General features: G+C 46.3%; 1 protein-coding gene across 1 annotated transcript in view; it reads right to left on the bottom strand.

Moving 5' to 3' along the window:
* The window catches only part of LOC105703886 (E3 ubiquitin-protein ligase MIB1), a 212,088-nt gene extending 194,850 nt beyond the window's left edge, over positions 1 to 17,238 (bottom strand). Inside the window, exons 1-9 of the mRNA XM_012432641.1 lie at positions 17,043 to 17,238; positions 16,248 to 16,595; positions 15,892 to 16,092; positions 13,248 to 13,367; positions 12,805 to 13,134; positions 12,537 to 12,684; positions 12,212 to 12,453; positions 11,706 to 11,903; positions 11,361 to 11,512 (exon numbers count right to left, since the gene is read on the bottom strand). Of these exons, the coding sequence (XP_012288064.1) occupies positions 11,361 to 11,512; positions 11,706 to 11,903; positions 12,212 to 12,453; positions 12,537 to 12,684; positions 12,805 to 13,134; positions 13,248 to 13,367; positions 15,892 to 16,092; positions 16,248 to 16,595; positions 17,043 to 17,144 (1,841 nt within the window). The 5' untranslated portion in view covers positions 17,145 to 17,238. The remainder of the gene's footprint in view (positions 1 to 11,360; positions 11,513 to 11,705; positions 11,904 to 12,211; positions 12,454 to 12,536; positions 12,685 to 12,804; positions 13,135 to 13,247; positions 13,368 to 15,891; positions 16,093 to 16,247; positions 16,596 to 17,042) is intronic.
* Positions 17,239 to 17,559: the final 321 nt, after the last annotated feature.

The raw sequence follows: 17,559 nt of genomic DNA, 5'->3' as shown, positions 1-17,559 counted from the left end.
TTCTCGTGGTAAAACTCGGAACGAATCGGTACCCCCAATGCGGAGAATATTTTGAGGAAAAATTTGACCTCTCGGATATATGGGCCGACTCTTTCGCGTCACCCTAACGCGAGGAGATGTCGCGTTCCGGCGAGCACCGGAAAGCGGTCTCCGGCGCCTTTGGCGACTTCTCGAGCCGGGAGGTCGCCACCGTAATTACGAAGAATCGCGACCTCTCTCTCGGTCTCGCGCCCGGAGGTTCCCCGCGATTCCTTACATCGCGGTTCGGGTTCAGCGGCACGTCGGCGCGGGGAGAGAGGAGAGGAAGAGGAGAGGAAGAGGAGAGGAAGAGGCGAACGCATTTGTAATATCTGTCTGGTCTGGGAGGCCCCCCTCCGGGGCGCTCCAGCGAGCCACGCGTTCTCCGCCGTCTCTCTCGGTCAGCCGGTCCTCTCTTTCTCGAGCCGAGCCGGAGGCTCCTCTTTTTGCCCAGTCCGCACACACTGGGATCAATAATGCACCAACCACTCGCTGCTACCCCTCTCCTTCTCTTTCCTCTTGAAAACCGTGCCAGCCGCCCGGTTCCCCTCATCTGCCTTCTCTCTTGCATTCGTGAAACACCTCGGCCGTCCCGGCCCGGTCCCCCCGCCATCCTCCGTCCTCGCCCCTTCTGTCCCGTCCCGGCGCGTCCCGGCGCGTCCCGGCGCGACCCGGCGCGACCCGGCGCGACCCGCCCGGGAAGAACGGGCCTCGTTTCGCGAGCGTCTTCCTCCGCCACGTAGGAATTCGCGCTTTGATGAAATCTCCGTCTCGCTTTCGTATTGAAAAGCATTTAAACGTTGTCTTCTCCCCTCCCTGTCGCGCTTTCCCCTTATCGCGTTGCGCTCCTTCTTCTCCCCACCTCCTTCCCTCGACCTTCTCTCTTCCTTGCAAACCCGCGGTCTGGGAATCTCCTCCCCTCCCCTTCGGAATTACGTGCTCGTCCCTCCCCGTTCTCCTCTCTAATCGCCCTCGATCCTCCCTCCGACGATGCGGCCCCGCGAACTTCGTCTCTCGGGCGCCACTTGGGTCGCCCTGCAGCCTCTCCTCCGATCTCCGTTCGTTCTCTTCCTCGTATTATTATTCCTAGATCTAAGCTCTCCCGCTTCGCGGAGAGGTCGAGTCGATACCCCGTAAAATGCTCGATCCCCGATTTCTCGGGTCAATCATTTCGGATAAACTCGCCATTCGTCCGCGTCCCTTCAAATTTCTGCAACCCGTACGTTTCCGATAGGAACGGCGGAGTAAAGAGAAGAATTGGTGCGTGGCCGCCACGGGCGTTGAAACTTTTGCCGCCGAGAGCGGAGGAAAGTAAATAGTCCTATATTCGAACGGATGGAGGATTAAGATTCGTTATAATTTCTTCTCAAACTTTTCAAATCTTCATAATTTGTTACGCAAAGCCAATAAATCTTTTAATTTTACATGCGCGATGTAATAACCTCCACGTTCGCGTCGTAAAGTTTGAAACGATTCGGTACCCCCGGCTCAGAGAAACGTTTCATAAACGAGACTTCTTTGACGCCGTTTTCGTGTCTCCTTGATGCGACGAGTGGTTTCCGGCAGTCTATTGTCGTGTAAAGAGCACCCGCGGTTATTAACAGGGCATAAGTGAGTCCGCGTATCGTTACCGAGTTGCGTGCGTACGTATGCAAGGTGCGCGCGACATATGTACGGCGCATAGAGGGTTGGAAACGGGAACAGCCCCCAGGGAGCAGTTGGCGCCCTTCGGGAAGGGCACCGTGGCTTTATTGCAGCAATAAGAGTTATCACTCGGTGATAACTGCCCCCATAACTCCCCGCACGATGAATACATTCTCCACGTTGCGTATGATATCGCGTAGATTTTCCAGAGTCTGCCTCCTAGGAGCGCCGTTTTCCTCTCCGTGAACGGCATTGTCCCCGAACCTCGGTCTCTTTTCTTCGAGCATGCGTTGCACTTTCCTCGACTCTTCTCTCATCCTGTCTTCTATTCGAGTCAGAAGGAAATATTTTATGGACAACGTTAGTCTCCTCCGCTTCTACCGGATGTAATACTTATGTCCTAATTTGTACGTCCTCTGCGAGTACGTTATACTTCATATGGGAATGCATCGTAATTTACGTAGCGGTTAAAAATCGTAATCGCCGATTGATCTCGACTCCCGAATTGTCCAGCCGCATCTTGTTGAACAGCAGTCGGAACGTTCCCGCGATGATTAGACGTTCCTTCTTTTGGTCAAATTCCGGCTATCCGGAGGAGGAGCGGCAGGTTATCGTGCAACCGGAGCAGCGAGATGCGCGCGATTCGTGTGCCAAAATGAACGAGTAGGAACGTGTCGGTGCGCAAATTGCTGCCGAGGTATTTGGTCCTCCAATCTACCGAAATTAATCCGAAATATGAACGCAATATTCGAAATTACAGGCGCGTCTAGCTGCCTCCCGGATTGACCTGAGCCGACCTCCGTAATAATCAGTAGCCGACGTGTCCAGGCCGGGGTGCCGTCCGCTTAACGAGATGTTTTGTCACTCACTTTGTTTCCAAGCGAATACACTCTAATCCTCTTTACGGAACGTGTGATTTATCGATGCGATTTTCGGGCGGCCTCGCCGCAGTCCTCCGGTTTGCACGTTTAATTGGAGCCCAGAAGCCGGAAAGAGATTTCGCAACCAACCGAGCTTAATGAGGATTTTCAAACTGTACCATCCTATGGTGCTTTTTCCCCTTTTCAATTTTACTCGTTTTACTCGACTACTACCCCCTCGCGTACCCTCCTTTGCCTTCTCCCGAAGTTGCCGCAGAGTGATCGCAGTTTTTTTTTTTGCATGAGAAAGAGACATTTCATGGATTCGTTGAACTATTTCTCCGTTCTCTTTCATTCTTAACGAGTAAACGAAGCTGCAACAAATTATGTTGAGTACCAATAAAAATGTAGGACATAATTAGGAATGATATTAAGTAAAACACAAAAGATCCATTAAACGTTGGACAACTTGCTCCGGTCTCCCCTATGCTCGAAAGACAGATAAGACGGCCTTGTCTTACCTGTCTTACCTCGGCTGAGGCAGGAGGAACCACCACGGTCGGTGATTACGACACGGCGCTAACTCTGGACTACTTTAGAGAAGGCCCTGTACTTCCTCGGGCATCAACCCCCTACCGTTATGACGTTGCGGACGAATCGTTCCATGGTACTCCCAACTCGTAACGACGTTTCCCTCCATTCCGTAGATAATGTTTCGTCAGTCCCTCTGCTGCTTTTTCCACGGTCTCTTAAAAGTTTATGTAAGAGCTGTCTCGTCTGCTCACGGCCCCGCCTGGGTGCTCGTTAACGCGACGAACAAGGCCACCCGATAATCGTTTATAGCACGTTAGAGACCAAAGGGCCCAACCGATGTATGAGAAAAAGTAGCTCGGGTTTATCAGAAATGTGTTTGCACCTGGTGAATAGAGTGTCGTGGTACCTACTATCGCGGCTTAGGCTTTCGCGTTAGAAAGCCGACGTTGAAATAAAAGTTAACAATTTTCCTGTACACTTAGGGTGCCCTTTAAAGGGTGAACTCGAATCGAACGCGCGTTGTCGGCAAGGGGAAATCGTTCGACGGGTACTATCGTGCTTTGCACTAAATCTTGCTTATCCTCTCGAAGTTAAAGATCTTTTATCTAATCACCATGTACACGTGCACGGCTTATACCGTGGGTCCACGTGGGTGAGTACGACCGGGAGCACGGCACGCGTGATTAATCGTCCGAGCTTCTCGTTTCGTCGAGCTTTCGCGGAACCTTCCATCCAGGCGGTCGGTTCCTATATTTCATGCCGAGTCCGATTTATCGCTCGCCGACCAACTCGCCCGACACAATTATCAGTGACTCCTGCCAGTCCAGATTTCCAGCGAAAACGATCGACGAATGTATTGCGCACTCTCTGGATTCGACTCGGCGATGACAGCTTAAGAAATCTTCATTTACCTCCTCCTGACGCCGCACCCTAATTAGCAAGTATCCGCACTCTGCGGCACACGCGTAATGCGGATGTCGCGATCGGTCCGGGCGACTCCGGAATTCGTGCTTCCCCAAAAGGGCTTCTTTGGCCCCGTCAAAGACGCACCTTTGCGGGCGAGATAACACCTTCGAACGCGCATTCTTTTTCAGATAATTTCCCGTACAAATTATCTCGATATTTCAAATAATTTCTTCAAATTTCAAATAATGTCCAAATGTATTACATTTCCTTCATTCATTTGGTTTCGATTTTTTAATACGGATTCTTTAATTTATGAGGTCATTTTCGGGCCAATACGGTAGAAGTAGCTTAGAAACGTCATTGCCGATCGAAGAGTCTCGTTTTTCGCGATCGCATCGATTCGTCTCCACGATACGAACCATCCGTGAAACACGATTTCACCCTTGCAAGCGACAAGCAGAGCTGATCATCCAGCCATAAAATGACGCGATCAATATCGACGCCCCTGCTGCGCACTCACTGCAATCCTAGTGGAATTGCACCAATAGCTCAATTTTTTAGAACACAAAGTGTTTCGTACAAACGTCAAGTAACGGTTTACTTACGGAAACGATGCTCACCTTCATGAGAGGAGGCACTGGATATCATTAATTGGTATGGATAAATTGATTCGAGCGAGGTCGTCAACGTTGGTCTTCGATGTAGGTAAAGCGCTCAACGGTCAATATTCCCGACGCGTTATCAACGATTAGCGGCGAGTCCGGCGGCAAGTCTGGCGTATTCCGTAGAAGTATAGGCCTCGTCCTCGGTCGCAAGGGCGAGGACGGGCTTCTACGTGTATTATGTTTACGAAGTGTGCTCAACCCTACTGCTTATGAATAACGTTACAGCTTCGCAGCTCGATCGGGCACGTAACATAACGTAACGCGGCGAAACCGTCATTGCCGGGGAAATCTATGGACGAACCCATTTCCCATTCGACCGCGAATACGATTATGGCCTTCCGAGGCGGTATATTTCCGGACCAACCGCCTTTTCCGTGGAAGTTGATCCGCTCTACCGTCGCAATCTCGAGGACCGTCCTAGTCATAAGAAGCACCCTTGGACATTGATCGAACAGCCACTTAACATTCTACCATATTGGCTTTCCCTGGTTTCTCCGATAAGTCCGAGAACGCGACGAGAGTAACGGGCCGTAGATGGACGATCCGAAGACGCCGCGGGTACGAGGAAGGGGCGGGGAGGTTCCGCGGTTCCGCGGAATTCCCAGGCCGACGTCCCCGGGACGTCTCCAGGACTCGTCGACGAGTTCGCAGCTCGTTAACTCTCGCCACGTTGCGGAGAGTCGCGTACGAGCGTGCCGTTGGATTTGGCCCTGCTTATGCCACCGCGGCAAGTTCGGGCCGTAACTCGCAGGACGCCGGAGGACGCGAAGACGTTTTAATTATCTTTCGAGCCAATTTCTCCCGCTTTCCATTGTTATAACAAGCGGACGATTTACGATCCTCGTATCTTAAGGAAAATGAAGCGATATTCTTTGTATGTCGGGTCTCGACGCCCCGGTGCAATATCGCTCGACCCGTAATTAAGTGTGCCGTGTTATGTGCGTGGGCACGCGTAGTTTACACACGAATAATAACCTCGGCTTTATTGCCGCTCTTGCGAGTAAGAGGGTAACATACGCCCACCTCGGCACAATTTCGAAATACAACTCGGTGCTTGGCAGCGAGCGCCCGGGGGCGATCGTTAAAAGTCTGCGCCGGAACTTCCACCCGGAGAGAGCCGCTCTCTCCGAGGGATCAGCCGAGGAAAGCGATCCGCGGGTAGGATGTAGATCGCTGCGTTTTCGGTTCCATGATTCGAGGCTCCGTGTTAACGCGTTAAGCGCCAAGTCTGTTTTGTCTTCCTTTCCGTTTAGCCCGGGATATCCGAGTATATCCGCCTTTACCCGACGAAAAGTATACCGTCCCCGGTGACTGACATTGCACTTGACCCGTTAAATGTGACAGTCAACCGCAGTCCGATATTATAGGATGGCGAAACCACGCGAATAAATTTGGGACTATCGTAAAATCAAATTTCCTCCTTTTATCGTTGGAGGCCTACAAAAAACTCGGAAGAAAATCGACTCCCAAGCTGTCCGAGAGATTACCGAGTAGTTACCATTGTAGTTATCCCATGGGGTAGAGGCAAGAGGGGATTCACCTTCGTATGGTAAAAGCACCGAAAATTTATAGGAGGCATGCTATGACTTTACGCTTTCGTCCGGAATACCTCCCCGACACCACATTCCCAGAAAGATTCCAACGATTCTCATAGGAGAATTCGCGTTAAACGTTCCTCGCTGAACTATGCCATCGCTCCGACTTTATCGGCAGATCGGCTTATTCGGCATCCAGAACCGTATCTACCCCCTATTCTAGGGCCAGGAAATTCACCCAGAATTTCACTATTTAAAACTTTACTAACCGTGAACTCCCGAGAATTAATCGAGCTCCACATCACAGTGGGTACGGTCGACAGAAAATACTTATTGACACGAGTGTTATCGTGTCGATGGTACCTCGTTTACTCCGGAATGCGCCGACGAGTTGAAAGTTAGGGTGAATGGAAGAGCGTCGAAATTGTTAATTCACGGATAGGAATATCGAGGAAATACGTCAATCTCGCTTGCACCCATGCACCCGTTGGCGAGTAAAAAGGGACCCTCGGAGCCCCCAAAAAGATCAGTCGCTAATTACCCCTCCGAGTACCCACTGCGGATACCAAGTCTCCCTCTCCTTCCCCACCCCTTTTCCTTCCCTCTCTCGCTTTTCCCCCTCTGTCCTCCTCCCCCTCCCTCTCTCTCTCTCTATCTCTCCCTCGCTCGCACTCACGTTTTTTCCCTGGGTTTAGAAACCATAAAGAACAATGCAATCATTTGGAAGCACGCGGAAAATATGAGTGAAATGATCCCGAAGTAACGGCACTTGTACGGATCGGTTCGGTAACTGCGCCGTTTCGCGTATATATATGTCGACCAATGAAAACGATAACGGCGTGGCAATGTAGTGCACCGCTGAGAGTTCGCTTCTATTTTTTCTTTTTTTTTTTTCGAAATTGCCTTTCTGATTTATCCTCGTGTCGGGACCATTCCGTCGTTCAACCCCCGTGCCTCCATTTACATATAGATATCCCCGCAACGAGCTTAATTGTGGCAGATATAGCGCTACATGCTTATGCGTTCAGATTGGCTTACACGATCAACTATTCCGCTGAAATGATTTCTGTCATTTTATAAATAACGTTTTAATCGACAAATTTCAATAAAAAATGGTGGTGTTTAGGATAGAATTAAAATTTTTTTTTCCACGCAATCTACGGAACATACGTAAACGAACGAAAAATATATGTACGAAAATGTGCTCCATTCTATATAAGTAGGTAGGTTACGTTAGGTTTTAGACCCGATTTAAGGGCCTGCTCTCTCGGAACGCCCCGAGCCCCACGCCGAGGCTGACGGATCCCGAGTGGCCCGCGGCTGGGCGGGACCGGGATCGATGGAGGTCGCGCCTCCCGGCCCCCAGTGAGCGCGGCCGTGCGTGCCGCCTCGCCCGCGATTACCGCGGCCCCGACGTGGTCCCAGGTGGTCTCGGGCGTACTCAAAAGAAAACCCCTAAACAGGGGGCCCCCGGGCCCAAAGCCAGGAGGCGCCGCCCGCTGCCTCGAGGTGGGTCAAGTGGCGGTCCACTGTGTAAGGACCGGCCCGATGTTGAAGTTGCGATGACACCGGCCACGTGGTCGCCACGTGGTCGCCGCGGGTCCGACGGAAGGGGCCAAGTACCTCCTCTGCTTCGGCCCCGCGACCAACCGAGCATCGTATGGGCCCGGAGGGGTAAGAGGGCCTGGCCCGCGGCGCCGACGCCCCAACCGTGCATGAATGCGTGGCTGCAGAACCCACAAATATCACCTAATCTAACGAGTCGTTTGGATCGACAAAATGACAGTCCTGGTTGCTCGTTTCCTAATTTAAAACTAGAGAATCTGGTGGATCAGGGGAATCGATCATTTGTGACCTTCTGGGTGTTACGCTGCATGATCTAAAAAGGGGGCCCACGTGGGAGAAACCGTTCGATTCTCCTCGGAAATCGAAGACTAACTTAATCTAATCATCGGCGACTCCCGGCTTTAATTAAAGCTTTATTATCTCTTTAGGAGTTGTTATTAGACGATTATTCCGGTGGAAGGGAAGTCTACTTAGAGCGGCACTTCGTGCGTTGCACGAAGTGGGTACTTAAGAGGAGAGGTGCCTGAGTTAGCTCCGTTGTCAAAGAACTCTCCACGTTGGCGGTTTTATTCTAAAACCGCTAAGACGGTTGCTTAACCGTTGCTGAACTTGAAATTGGTGACTCTTTTTAAGAGCCTCGATCCTCCCCGCGGGCCTTAGAAAAGAACTTCGTATCCCCGTTGTTTCCCGTGAAAGATCGAACGGCGAATGTCTACAAAGTCGTTTTCTCGAAACTCGAACGTCCCAAAGGTGAACATACTTTAAAAACCTTACGCGATTTAGACTCATTTCGCCACGCGAAGTAAACTTAAGTTCCACCTTTACCGTACCAATTGCCATTTCGTCTAACGTACAAAGTTTTGCTAACGGTTGCCGCAAGACGGAACTTCGCCGGGAGTCTGGTCAAGATACCTATACGGTAATTGTTTTGGAAACGGTATCGACACGGGAATGCTTAATCGTTCACTCGGAAAAGTGATGTAAAAATGATTTGCTACCCAACAACATTTTACAACGTTTACGGTCACGCTTCGATTCGACGATGACCCAGGCACCGCGCGAAGTGGAATATCTGTATATTACCCGTTTGCGAAACGGATCGGATTCCCTGTGCACCCGTCGTGGTGGCGGTGCATCAACATCCCGACGTTCTCGTATCATCTTGTAAACGCGATTAAATTATACTTTTAAAACTCCCCTGGCAGCTTTGGATTACGCCCCCGTTTTCGAGCACAATTGGGATGCGTCTACTGTGGTGTCGGGGTCGTCGACGGAATCGACGACGCTCAGCAGTAGGCGTTCGATTTAAAAGTAATTATGGTCTTCTTATTTATGTGACGCAGGTATCGGCTTTGGGTGCCACTATTTCAAACGGACTTAAGGCGAGCAATTAACGGATAAGATCTGTCGCCACTTTTCTGCCTGTGAACCCCCACAACTGTGGAGTTACTTAGAGGGGTGTAATTTATACAACATTAAGCAGCCACATTTATCACGCGCCCTTTCCTAGTCCTTTTCCTCTCTCGTGCCCCCTTGCTTTTTCATAGGTTTTTATCCGCTCTCCTTTCTTCTCCGAATGATTTCGCCCAGCTTCGCTGCATACCCGTAGCAACGATGCCGTTCGATGTTCTAGCTTGTTTAAAACCAGGCACACATCTGGTTTTTGAGGCGGTTCCGGAGGTGTCACTCCCGGGAAACGTCGGGCAAAACTAGAGGCCACTAAATATCGGTTAGAAGCAAACTCTACTGCGTTCAAATATTCATATCAGGGCGGCGCAGGAGTGGAACTTACGACACTCTGACTGTGTCCAATCTTCGGTGAACGCAATCTGCAAGAAATTCTATGAATTTCGAATGCATTGAGGTAGACGTCGAAGATCACGTCCGTAACGACAACGACATTCGGAGATGAGTGGTTCCTTATTCAAAAATCTACTATTCTAGAGTCAATGGAACAAACATCCTCGTGATTGTTCTTACACGATTCGTAAAGTTCGTAATGGTATTATGGGCGAATGATTCGCCTTTGTCGGATCAGGGACATTACGGAAACGGTAAAAGCTCGAATATCTTCAGGATCTCGAGCAATGTAGGAAACTCTGCTGGATAACGCCCAGTCATTTTACGTTCCAAGAGCGATTCGTCGGCCGGTGTTCACCGTGTGCGGAAAATTACAAGCCGTAAAGAATTCTATTCGCATTAACTTTCCCCATAAACCATGAATTCCGCGTGAAAGCCGACAAGAGCAGGCGTGCCGCGACACGAACGGCCTTATATCACCGGAAACCGAGCTGTCACTGCCTCTCCGGACCACTAACTCAGTCCTCCGCTTCTGCCGACGCACCACTACTTCTCGACGCTTTATCCCTGAACCATAATTTTCAATCTAACTGGATTCGATTTTGCATCTTTACAAAAAAAAAAAAGAATACCGAGACCTGCCTTTACCGGGTGCAATCGTTTCGACTCCTGCAATTGCAACGAAGTTAACTACCGACCACGTGTCATTTTAAAAATGATTTCTTAGGTGAAATCGGAGCCAGGAGTTATCTGAAAGAGGGTTGACCAGGAGAATGACTGGAAAGAAAATCCCCGTCGATGGGACTAACTTTCTCCATAAAGCACGAGTTGTACGAGAGAGAACCGATAGCCGTGAGCGGGCAAGCGGGTAGGAGTAGCAAGGAGCAGGGTAACGACGCGAATGTCTCTATATCACCGAAAACTGTCTGTCCTTGCCCCTTCCGAGCCACCGTCTCACCTCGCCTTTACGCCCCCAGACATACATGCTACGTAGGTGGCGTTACGGAAATTCGCAAAGTGTCCGCATAAATCGCGGCAACTGGGTCGTGAAAACAGCCAAGCTCCGCACCCCCTGCCGTCCGCGCTCCAGCAGGAACCCCTCGGCCGGTAAATAGCGGGCGAAGTTGCATGATATGTGGCGGCGCGGATGCGCGAAACTGCATCACAGCTAAGGTATGGCAACTCGACGAACACACATCCAGAATCATCTAGAGAAACCATCCTACCGGATACACTTTAGCTCTGGTTAGCGAACCATCCTCCTACTTTTCCCTCCGAGGCTCAAACGCGCAAGGCGCGTTTCGCTCATCATTAGACCCTACGAGTTTCTTGATAAACGAAATAAGAGTAATCTATAATTGCCACCTACAGGCCCGACGTTACTCTAACGTCACAAATTTCTTTCGGAATATAAAAGAATAGCGTACCGCTGCAAAAAATAATATTTTTCAAGGGGTATACCTAATATTCATGAAATGTACCAATAATTCAAGGGCGTACGTCTATCTAGTTATCCGCAATAAATATTTGGCTCCAATTAACGAACACTATATGGTTGTCCTGTTACAGTATTATAGTGCATTGACGAAAATATCCCCAATGGGCTTCCCCGTATCATCCGAACACACATAGAGGAGGGAGCAATCGGCATTCCACGCTCAATTCTCGCATCTGCGGTAGTTATCAGCCGCAGATGGAGTCGTGTACTTTAAGTAAACGCAGGAATCCAAACATTTTTATAATTACAACATCACGCGATGGACACATTTGACTGAAATAACCGGACAAGATGCGCAAACGTGCTAAATGTTTTTGTCAAATATAAATCTTACCTTGGATTTCCTCGAAGAGCAGCATGGTGGAGCGCGTTGAAGCCATTGTTATTTGTGAGGGTGATATCTGCCGCATGGTCTAACAATAAAGCCAACATGTCGTCTCGTTTCTTCGATATGGCATCATGTAGAGCGGTATCACCTACCGAGTCCTGTTAAAGGGAATGTTTCAAAATAAAATACTAAACGATCCGAGAAATAATTGCGTTTTCTCTATCTGAATTTCAAAATTAATACAATTTGCAACCACTCAAGATGGACTAGATTCTGATATTTAAAATATTTCATCCCATTATTCAAATATTAATTCTGAAATTTTAATTCATAAACATGTATTTGACTTACTTGCAAACAGGGATGACAGCCCAACTCCAGTAACGTTCGCACAACACCTGCATGGCCTTTATTAACGGCAATGTGGAGGGCTGTTTGGCGTTTTTTATTTCTAGCATTAAGATCAGCTCCAGCTCGTGCTAGAAGAGCCATAACACTGGGCTCGTCGCCAAATGCAGCATGATGGACAGCTCTATCGCCATCTTTGTCCTATATAAAAAATCAAGTCATGTATTCTTGTTCATGAAAAATGTGGGATAAAAGTTTTAAAGACCCATTGATTTTCAGGTATCGTCATACAAATTTCATCTAATTTCTTTCTCATGACCTCGGCTAATCTATCATCTAGCCATGAAGTATAAATACTTTTTACTTATTATATCTGGTTTCAACATTTCGATAGTCATAAGCCACGAGTGATTTCAATTCTACACAGTGTCTGGACACGAGCAACCAACATTGAATAACTTTAACGTTATTTGTACAAATATTGGAATTTTCATAAGTAGAACTGTCACCTCAATTTCGACATCTGCTTTGTAGCGGAGAAGAATCTTTATAACTTCTAGGCGTCCGTTTTGACTTGCAGCTTGCAAAGCTGTATGGCCGGCAAAGACACCATTGATGTCAACTTCTGGCCGTTTTAAGCATTCCTCACATTTTGCGGCATCACCATTCGCAGCTGTTTTAACAAGTTCCTCATTGACATCTCCAGAAACATGAGTCTCAAACAACTTTTTCAATAAAGCAGACAAACGTTCTGAAAAACACAAAAGATATTTAACGACTGCATAATTTACACAAATCCTAGGGCGAAGAGTAATATTTATCCTGCCAACATACCCCCACTGCTGTTTCCGGGCACGCTACCGTCGCTGCTGGCAACTTTTGTAACGGCTTGAGGGTTATATGTCCAAGAAGTACTGCACACTTCAACTTTCAGATCACCATCATGATATGTTTGCTGCACCCTTCCAATTTTCCCTAATGTCTACCGAGAAATACATCAATTTAATGATATTTTATCGAAATGGATACCAGTGATATTTTTCTTGAAATTCTTACAGTTAATGGATTATTATTTATGTTATAAACAGCTATTTCTACTTACAGGTGCCATAGCTTCAGCCCATTCTCCATGTCCCCGCTGCAATAATTTGATCTTTTCTAAATCGCTGCAGATTTGTACTAGATCTCCAACAGCAAACGTTTGACTGTCAGAACTCGAGGTGGTAACTGGTACTGGTAATTGAACTTTAGTAAGCACAGCAGGATTGAATGTCCATCGATTACCACTTGGATAAGATACTACAATATCATGATCTTCGTCAATACCAACAACGGTACCGGTAGTACCAAGGCATTCAAACATTCCATCCGTCCAACCCCCATGACAATGCTGAAGAGACTGAACAATTTCCAATTCTAAATCAACGTTAACCTGCAAATAATACGAGAGATATTAATCACTTTTTAATCATTTCTTATCAACGGGAAAACCTAAATCGTTATTAACAGATTGATCAAAGTAACTAAATAATTGCACGCGGATACCTGATCACCAATCTGCAAACCATGAGGACCCGTTCTTCCAGGACCTTGTTCACCAAGCAATGGTAAATGATCTCTATATACCGTTTGGCCTTTCGCATCATTTACGACCTTAAGATCTGCCTAAAAATGAACAGCAACCAGGAAGAAAATTATGAACAAACTACGTTTCTTTTATGTCACGGAACGAACAGTTCCGTAACCTTTTTAGTCACTATTTTGTCAAGAAGCTTTTTATATGCAGTTAGGTAGTAACTCTCAGGGCCTTAAGGGGTAACGTCATCTTGAGGGTGGGAAAAAAATACATTTCTTATTTTTGCTTAAATCATTAGCTTGTGGTATTAAAAATATGGCGCACGTCGTTTTGGAGCGAAGTATAATTTGCATTAATATTAGAGCCGATCGAATGAAGCGCCTATCTGCGCGGAACTACAAGTCCTGCTCTCATGTATAAAGTACACTAGTTTAAGTCAAATTATTCATTTAGCAACGGTACCACCCAAAACTTAGACATTTTAGAGCTCATAAGGTGACGTTATCCCTTAATATACACCAAATTTACTAACTTAGTTTTGGTTTTCGTTAACAGACGATATTATCTATGACGGTACATTTTGCAATGGGATTCTATCGCACCCATAGCATCGATAATTATATTACGTTTACCCTCCACAAAGCGCGGTTGGAGCGAGACCCAAAACCATCTCGCGTTTAGACTAACGATAAAATAAACATAAACTGTAAAGGGGGATCGGAGGATAACGTGTCGATACCGTCAAATCAATCGGATAACATAACTAAGCTTAAGCGCCCCCCCAAATTCTACATATCCTAGAAATAATAAAAAGTTCAATTAACCAATGTGCTGTAATATTTTATTTTAACTACCAATTAATAAAAAACATTTTTAGTATTACATTTTTCAACTTTTAATAATTATTTGTTATGTGAACTGTTTCTTCCAATACGGCTGCTTCCTTTGCCTTCTCTGCGGTCCGAGGGAGCAGAGATTCCTCTGACTTTTCCGTTTACCCGATGCTGCCCTTGTCAGTGGTGTTACAGCCACCGACTTTGTCCTGCTTCCTGTTTTCGGCTACGTTGAGGGGCTGCAGAACATTAAAAATATATATCTCAATAATCAATTTTGCATATTTTATTGCGGAATTATTATACATGCCGTTTTCATTTGATGTGCCGACGAGGCCCTGGGGTAGGTCGCGTACAATTTTCATTTGTTTCTCCTGGGATAGATTTTTCTTCTCACTAAAATCCTGATTTGAGTTTACAGGTTTGACACGATTTTTGTCATCGACGGTCTGATCAGGAGAGAACCATTCAGCAATAGTAAATGCATTTACGAGCGAGAAAACTATGCTACTAAAAAAAGAAAATAGAAAAGTCCAAATGCATCAATATTATCAAAAAACAAAGGATCATAATCGAGATTTAAGAAGAAAAGCATATCGTGACAACATTCTTGAAAATCGCTTTAAGAAACGAGTTAAATATGGAAGTCATCGCGAACATGAACTAGCACATAAGAAAGAAAGTTTAATAAAGAAATTAACATGTAGGGCTCTCAGCTGGGTCCTATGCGAACGTTTTCGTTTTATTAATGATGGAGTGGTATGGCATCTATCGATAATAAAAGGTAACGAGATTGCTCCTTTAACCATGGGTTCACCCAGGTCCGATTAAAAAACTCAAACCTAGTCATTATCTACGATGTTTAGCCTAGCGCGTCAAACTGGACAAAGATTGGTACATTTAATATAGAGATAGGCAATTTCAAATATTTCACTTCGCTTGGGTTGCTTGAAATTTTTCCGTCGACCGCTTTCGGCGGCACCGCAGCGATGCCATCCAAACAATAGGCGATGGCCACGTAGCAGGGTCTTTTCAAATATCCATGTAAGGAGCTCTGGCTCTTGCTCTCGTCTTCTCGCCCTCTTGCATCGTTCCTCGCTCTTTCTCGCCCTTCCTCGACCTTCTTCACCCACTCTCACCCTCTTTGGCTCTCTCTCGCCCTTCCTCTTCCCAGCTCGCCTTCACACCATTTTGTCGTCCTTTCTCACCTTCTCTTGTCCTCCCTCACCCTCTCTCGTTCTCTTCCGTACTCTCCTGTTCCCCCTCGCCCATTCCTGCCCTCTCTCATCCTCCTTTGCTGCCTCTCGCCCACCCTCGTCCTCCCAGCCCACTCTTACCGGTCTCATCCACACAACTCCACACCCCCGCCTACACTCGTACCCACCCATCCACCCACTCTCATCCACGGCAGCACATAGCACAGCGTAGCAGCAGCAATGGCTGTGGCGGCAATCGCGGCGGTCGCGACGGCGATAGTCGCGGCGGCCAAATACAAGAATAAGTCGAATCGTTATATACATATTGTTAATACAAATAGGCCTCCTAAGGCAGCGATGTGTATTTAGGGGCGGTACACGCGACCAAAAGCCAACCGAAGCACTTCCTCGTGGTATACTAGTACTAAATTTAATTTATTCCTCGACTCAGCGAATTTTTTAGTTCACGAGGAATATGTAATCTGTTTCCATTCTTCAGGATTATAATATACATAAATAAACTTACACGATCATTGGTACAATATAAGAACAGCATATATGTCTTTGTTTTCTATGTTACTAACCATTCCTTCAAATCCAACTCGATACAAATTTTTAGCCCCATTGTCCCATATGACATAAGCAGCTGAACGAGGACTTGCAGCTGACCAATCTTGCACTTCGTTTACTTTCCCTCTTCGACCATTGCCACCATCTTGATCCTCCCATTGCCAGTCGACACCACGAACCACTCTTGCACCAGGAAATATCCCTCTAATCGCAATCTGTGAAGAAAATATATTACATATGAAATTAAATTCAACTCATTGTCTTATTTATTAGAGAACCTATAACCAACTTATACAAGTACAACTTTCAAAAGAAACTGTGCATTTATGATTATATTAAAGACATTACATTTAGTATCACAGATAAATACCTTTTTACTTTTTCGTCTCGGCTCCAATAACACTCGTTCACTCCCAAGAGTAGCGATACGATAAAATCTATGCCTTAAATGATGCTTATCTCCATGGTAGCATATTGAACACAGATCATAATTTCCACATTCCGCACATTTCCAACGAATGCCGAAAATGGGTTGCTGACGACATGTATCGCACATCGTTCCGTCATGTTTAACACCAGTTGGAGCAGAATCTAATATTCTTAAATCAAATGCACCCGAGCAACGGTAATTGGCTGCTGTACCGTTATCCCAAACAACCACGACTTCTTCAGGTGACTCAAAATTTCGAACCGTTCCTACATGCCCTTCCCCTCCATCCTAAGAAGTCAAAAAATAATGGCATCGTCAAATATATAAATGCGCATCATAAATTTTAAACGTTAATACATTATATATATGTCAATACTATTTTTTTTTATAAAATAAGTCAATGACACAGATCAACAAGTCAATGATTGTTCACAGACCAGTAAAACTATGCAATGTCACATATTAATTCAAAAAGGCACTCACATTAATAACAATACATTAACATTATTAACGATAAAAACGTTAAAAAGTACAAAATGTAGCAACATTGCGATACTACATTAAAAAATTCTAATATATATGGGAAACAAACCTAAAATAAAGATAAAAGCTGTTACATCATGAGAGAATATCGAATGAATCAGCAATGACCAAGCCCCAAGGACATATGTATAACTTACAAATTACAAATTGATACATAATATTTGTGAACATCTAGTTAACCTAAATCCTAACCTGTTTGCCCCACTTCCACTCCGGCCCTCGAATAACTCTAGCACCAACACCCTCCATCATAAACCGTGTTGTACGAGTTCCCGAACTTGTTCCAGCCTCCATAATTTACTGACAACAAACTATTCACGGATACATAATAATTAAACAAATTTAAACCGCCGATCGCGCACAAAAACAAAAAGAGCCATCTTTACATACTGTTACCGATGAATTCCGACATCTCCTAGATACCCAACGCTTGGTTAAAATGTATGGTTTCCAAAATAGTTCTGTTCAGTAGCGCCTAGTAGCGCCACCGTCCGCAAAAATAATGAGAGGTTTCAATTAGATATAGAGAACATGGATGTAAGAATACATTCAAGCACAGAGATAGTGAGCGGTTCATATATTATGTGCAGAGTCGACAGTAAAGCCGCTTTTTTTAACGTTCGCTACGCTGAAAGCCATTGCGAATCTGCCACAGTGCGCAAGCGCCACTGGCGGCTGCAGATAGCATGACCATCAGCAAGTGCACGAG

This window comes from Orussus abietinus, unplaced genomic scaffold (assembly GCF_000612105.2).
Source record: "Orussus abietinus isolate OABI.00-Male unplaced genomic scaffold, Oabi_2.0 scaffold32, whole genome shotgun sequence".
NCBI lineage: Eukaryota > Metazoa > Arthropoda > Insecta > Hymenoptera > Orussidae > Orussus > Orussus abietinus.
This window is presented reverse-complemented; position numbering and strand designations above follow the sequence as displayed.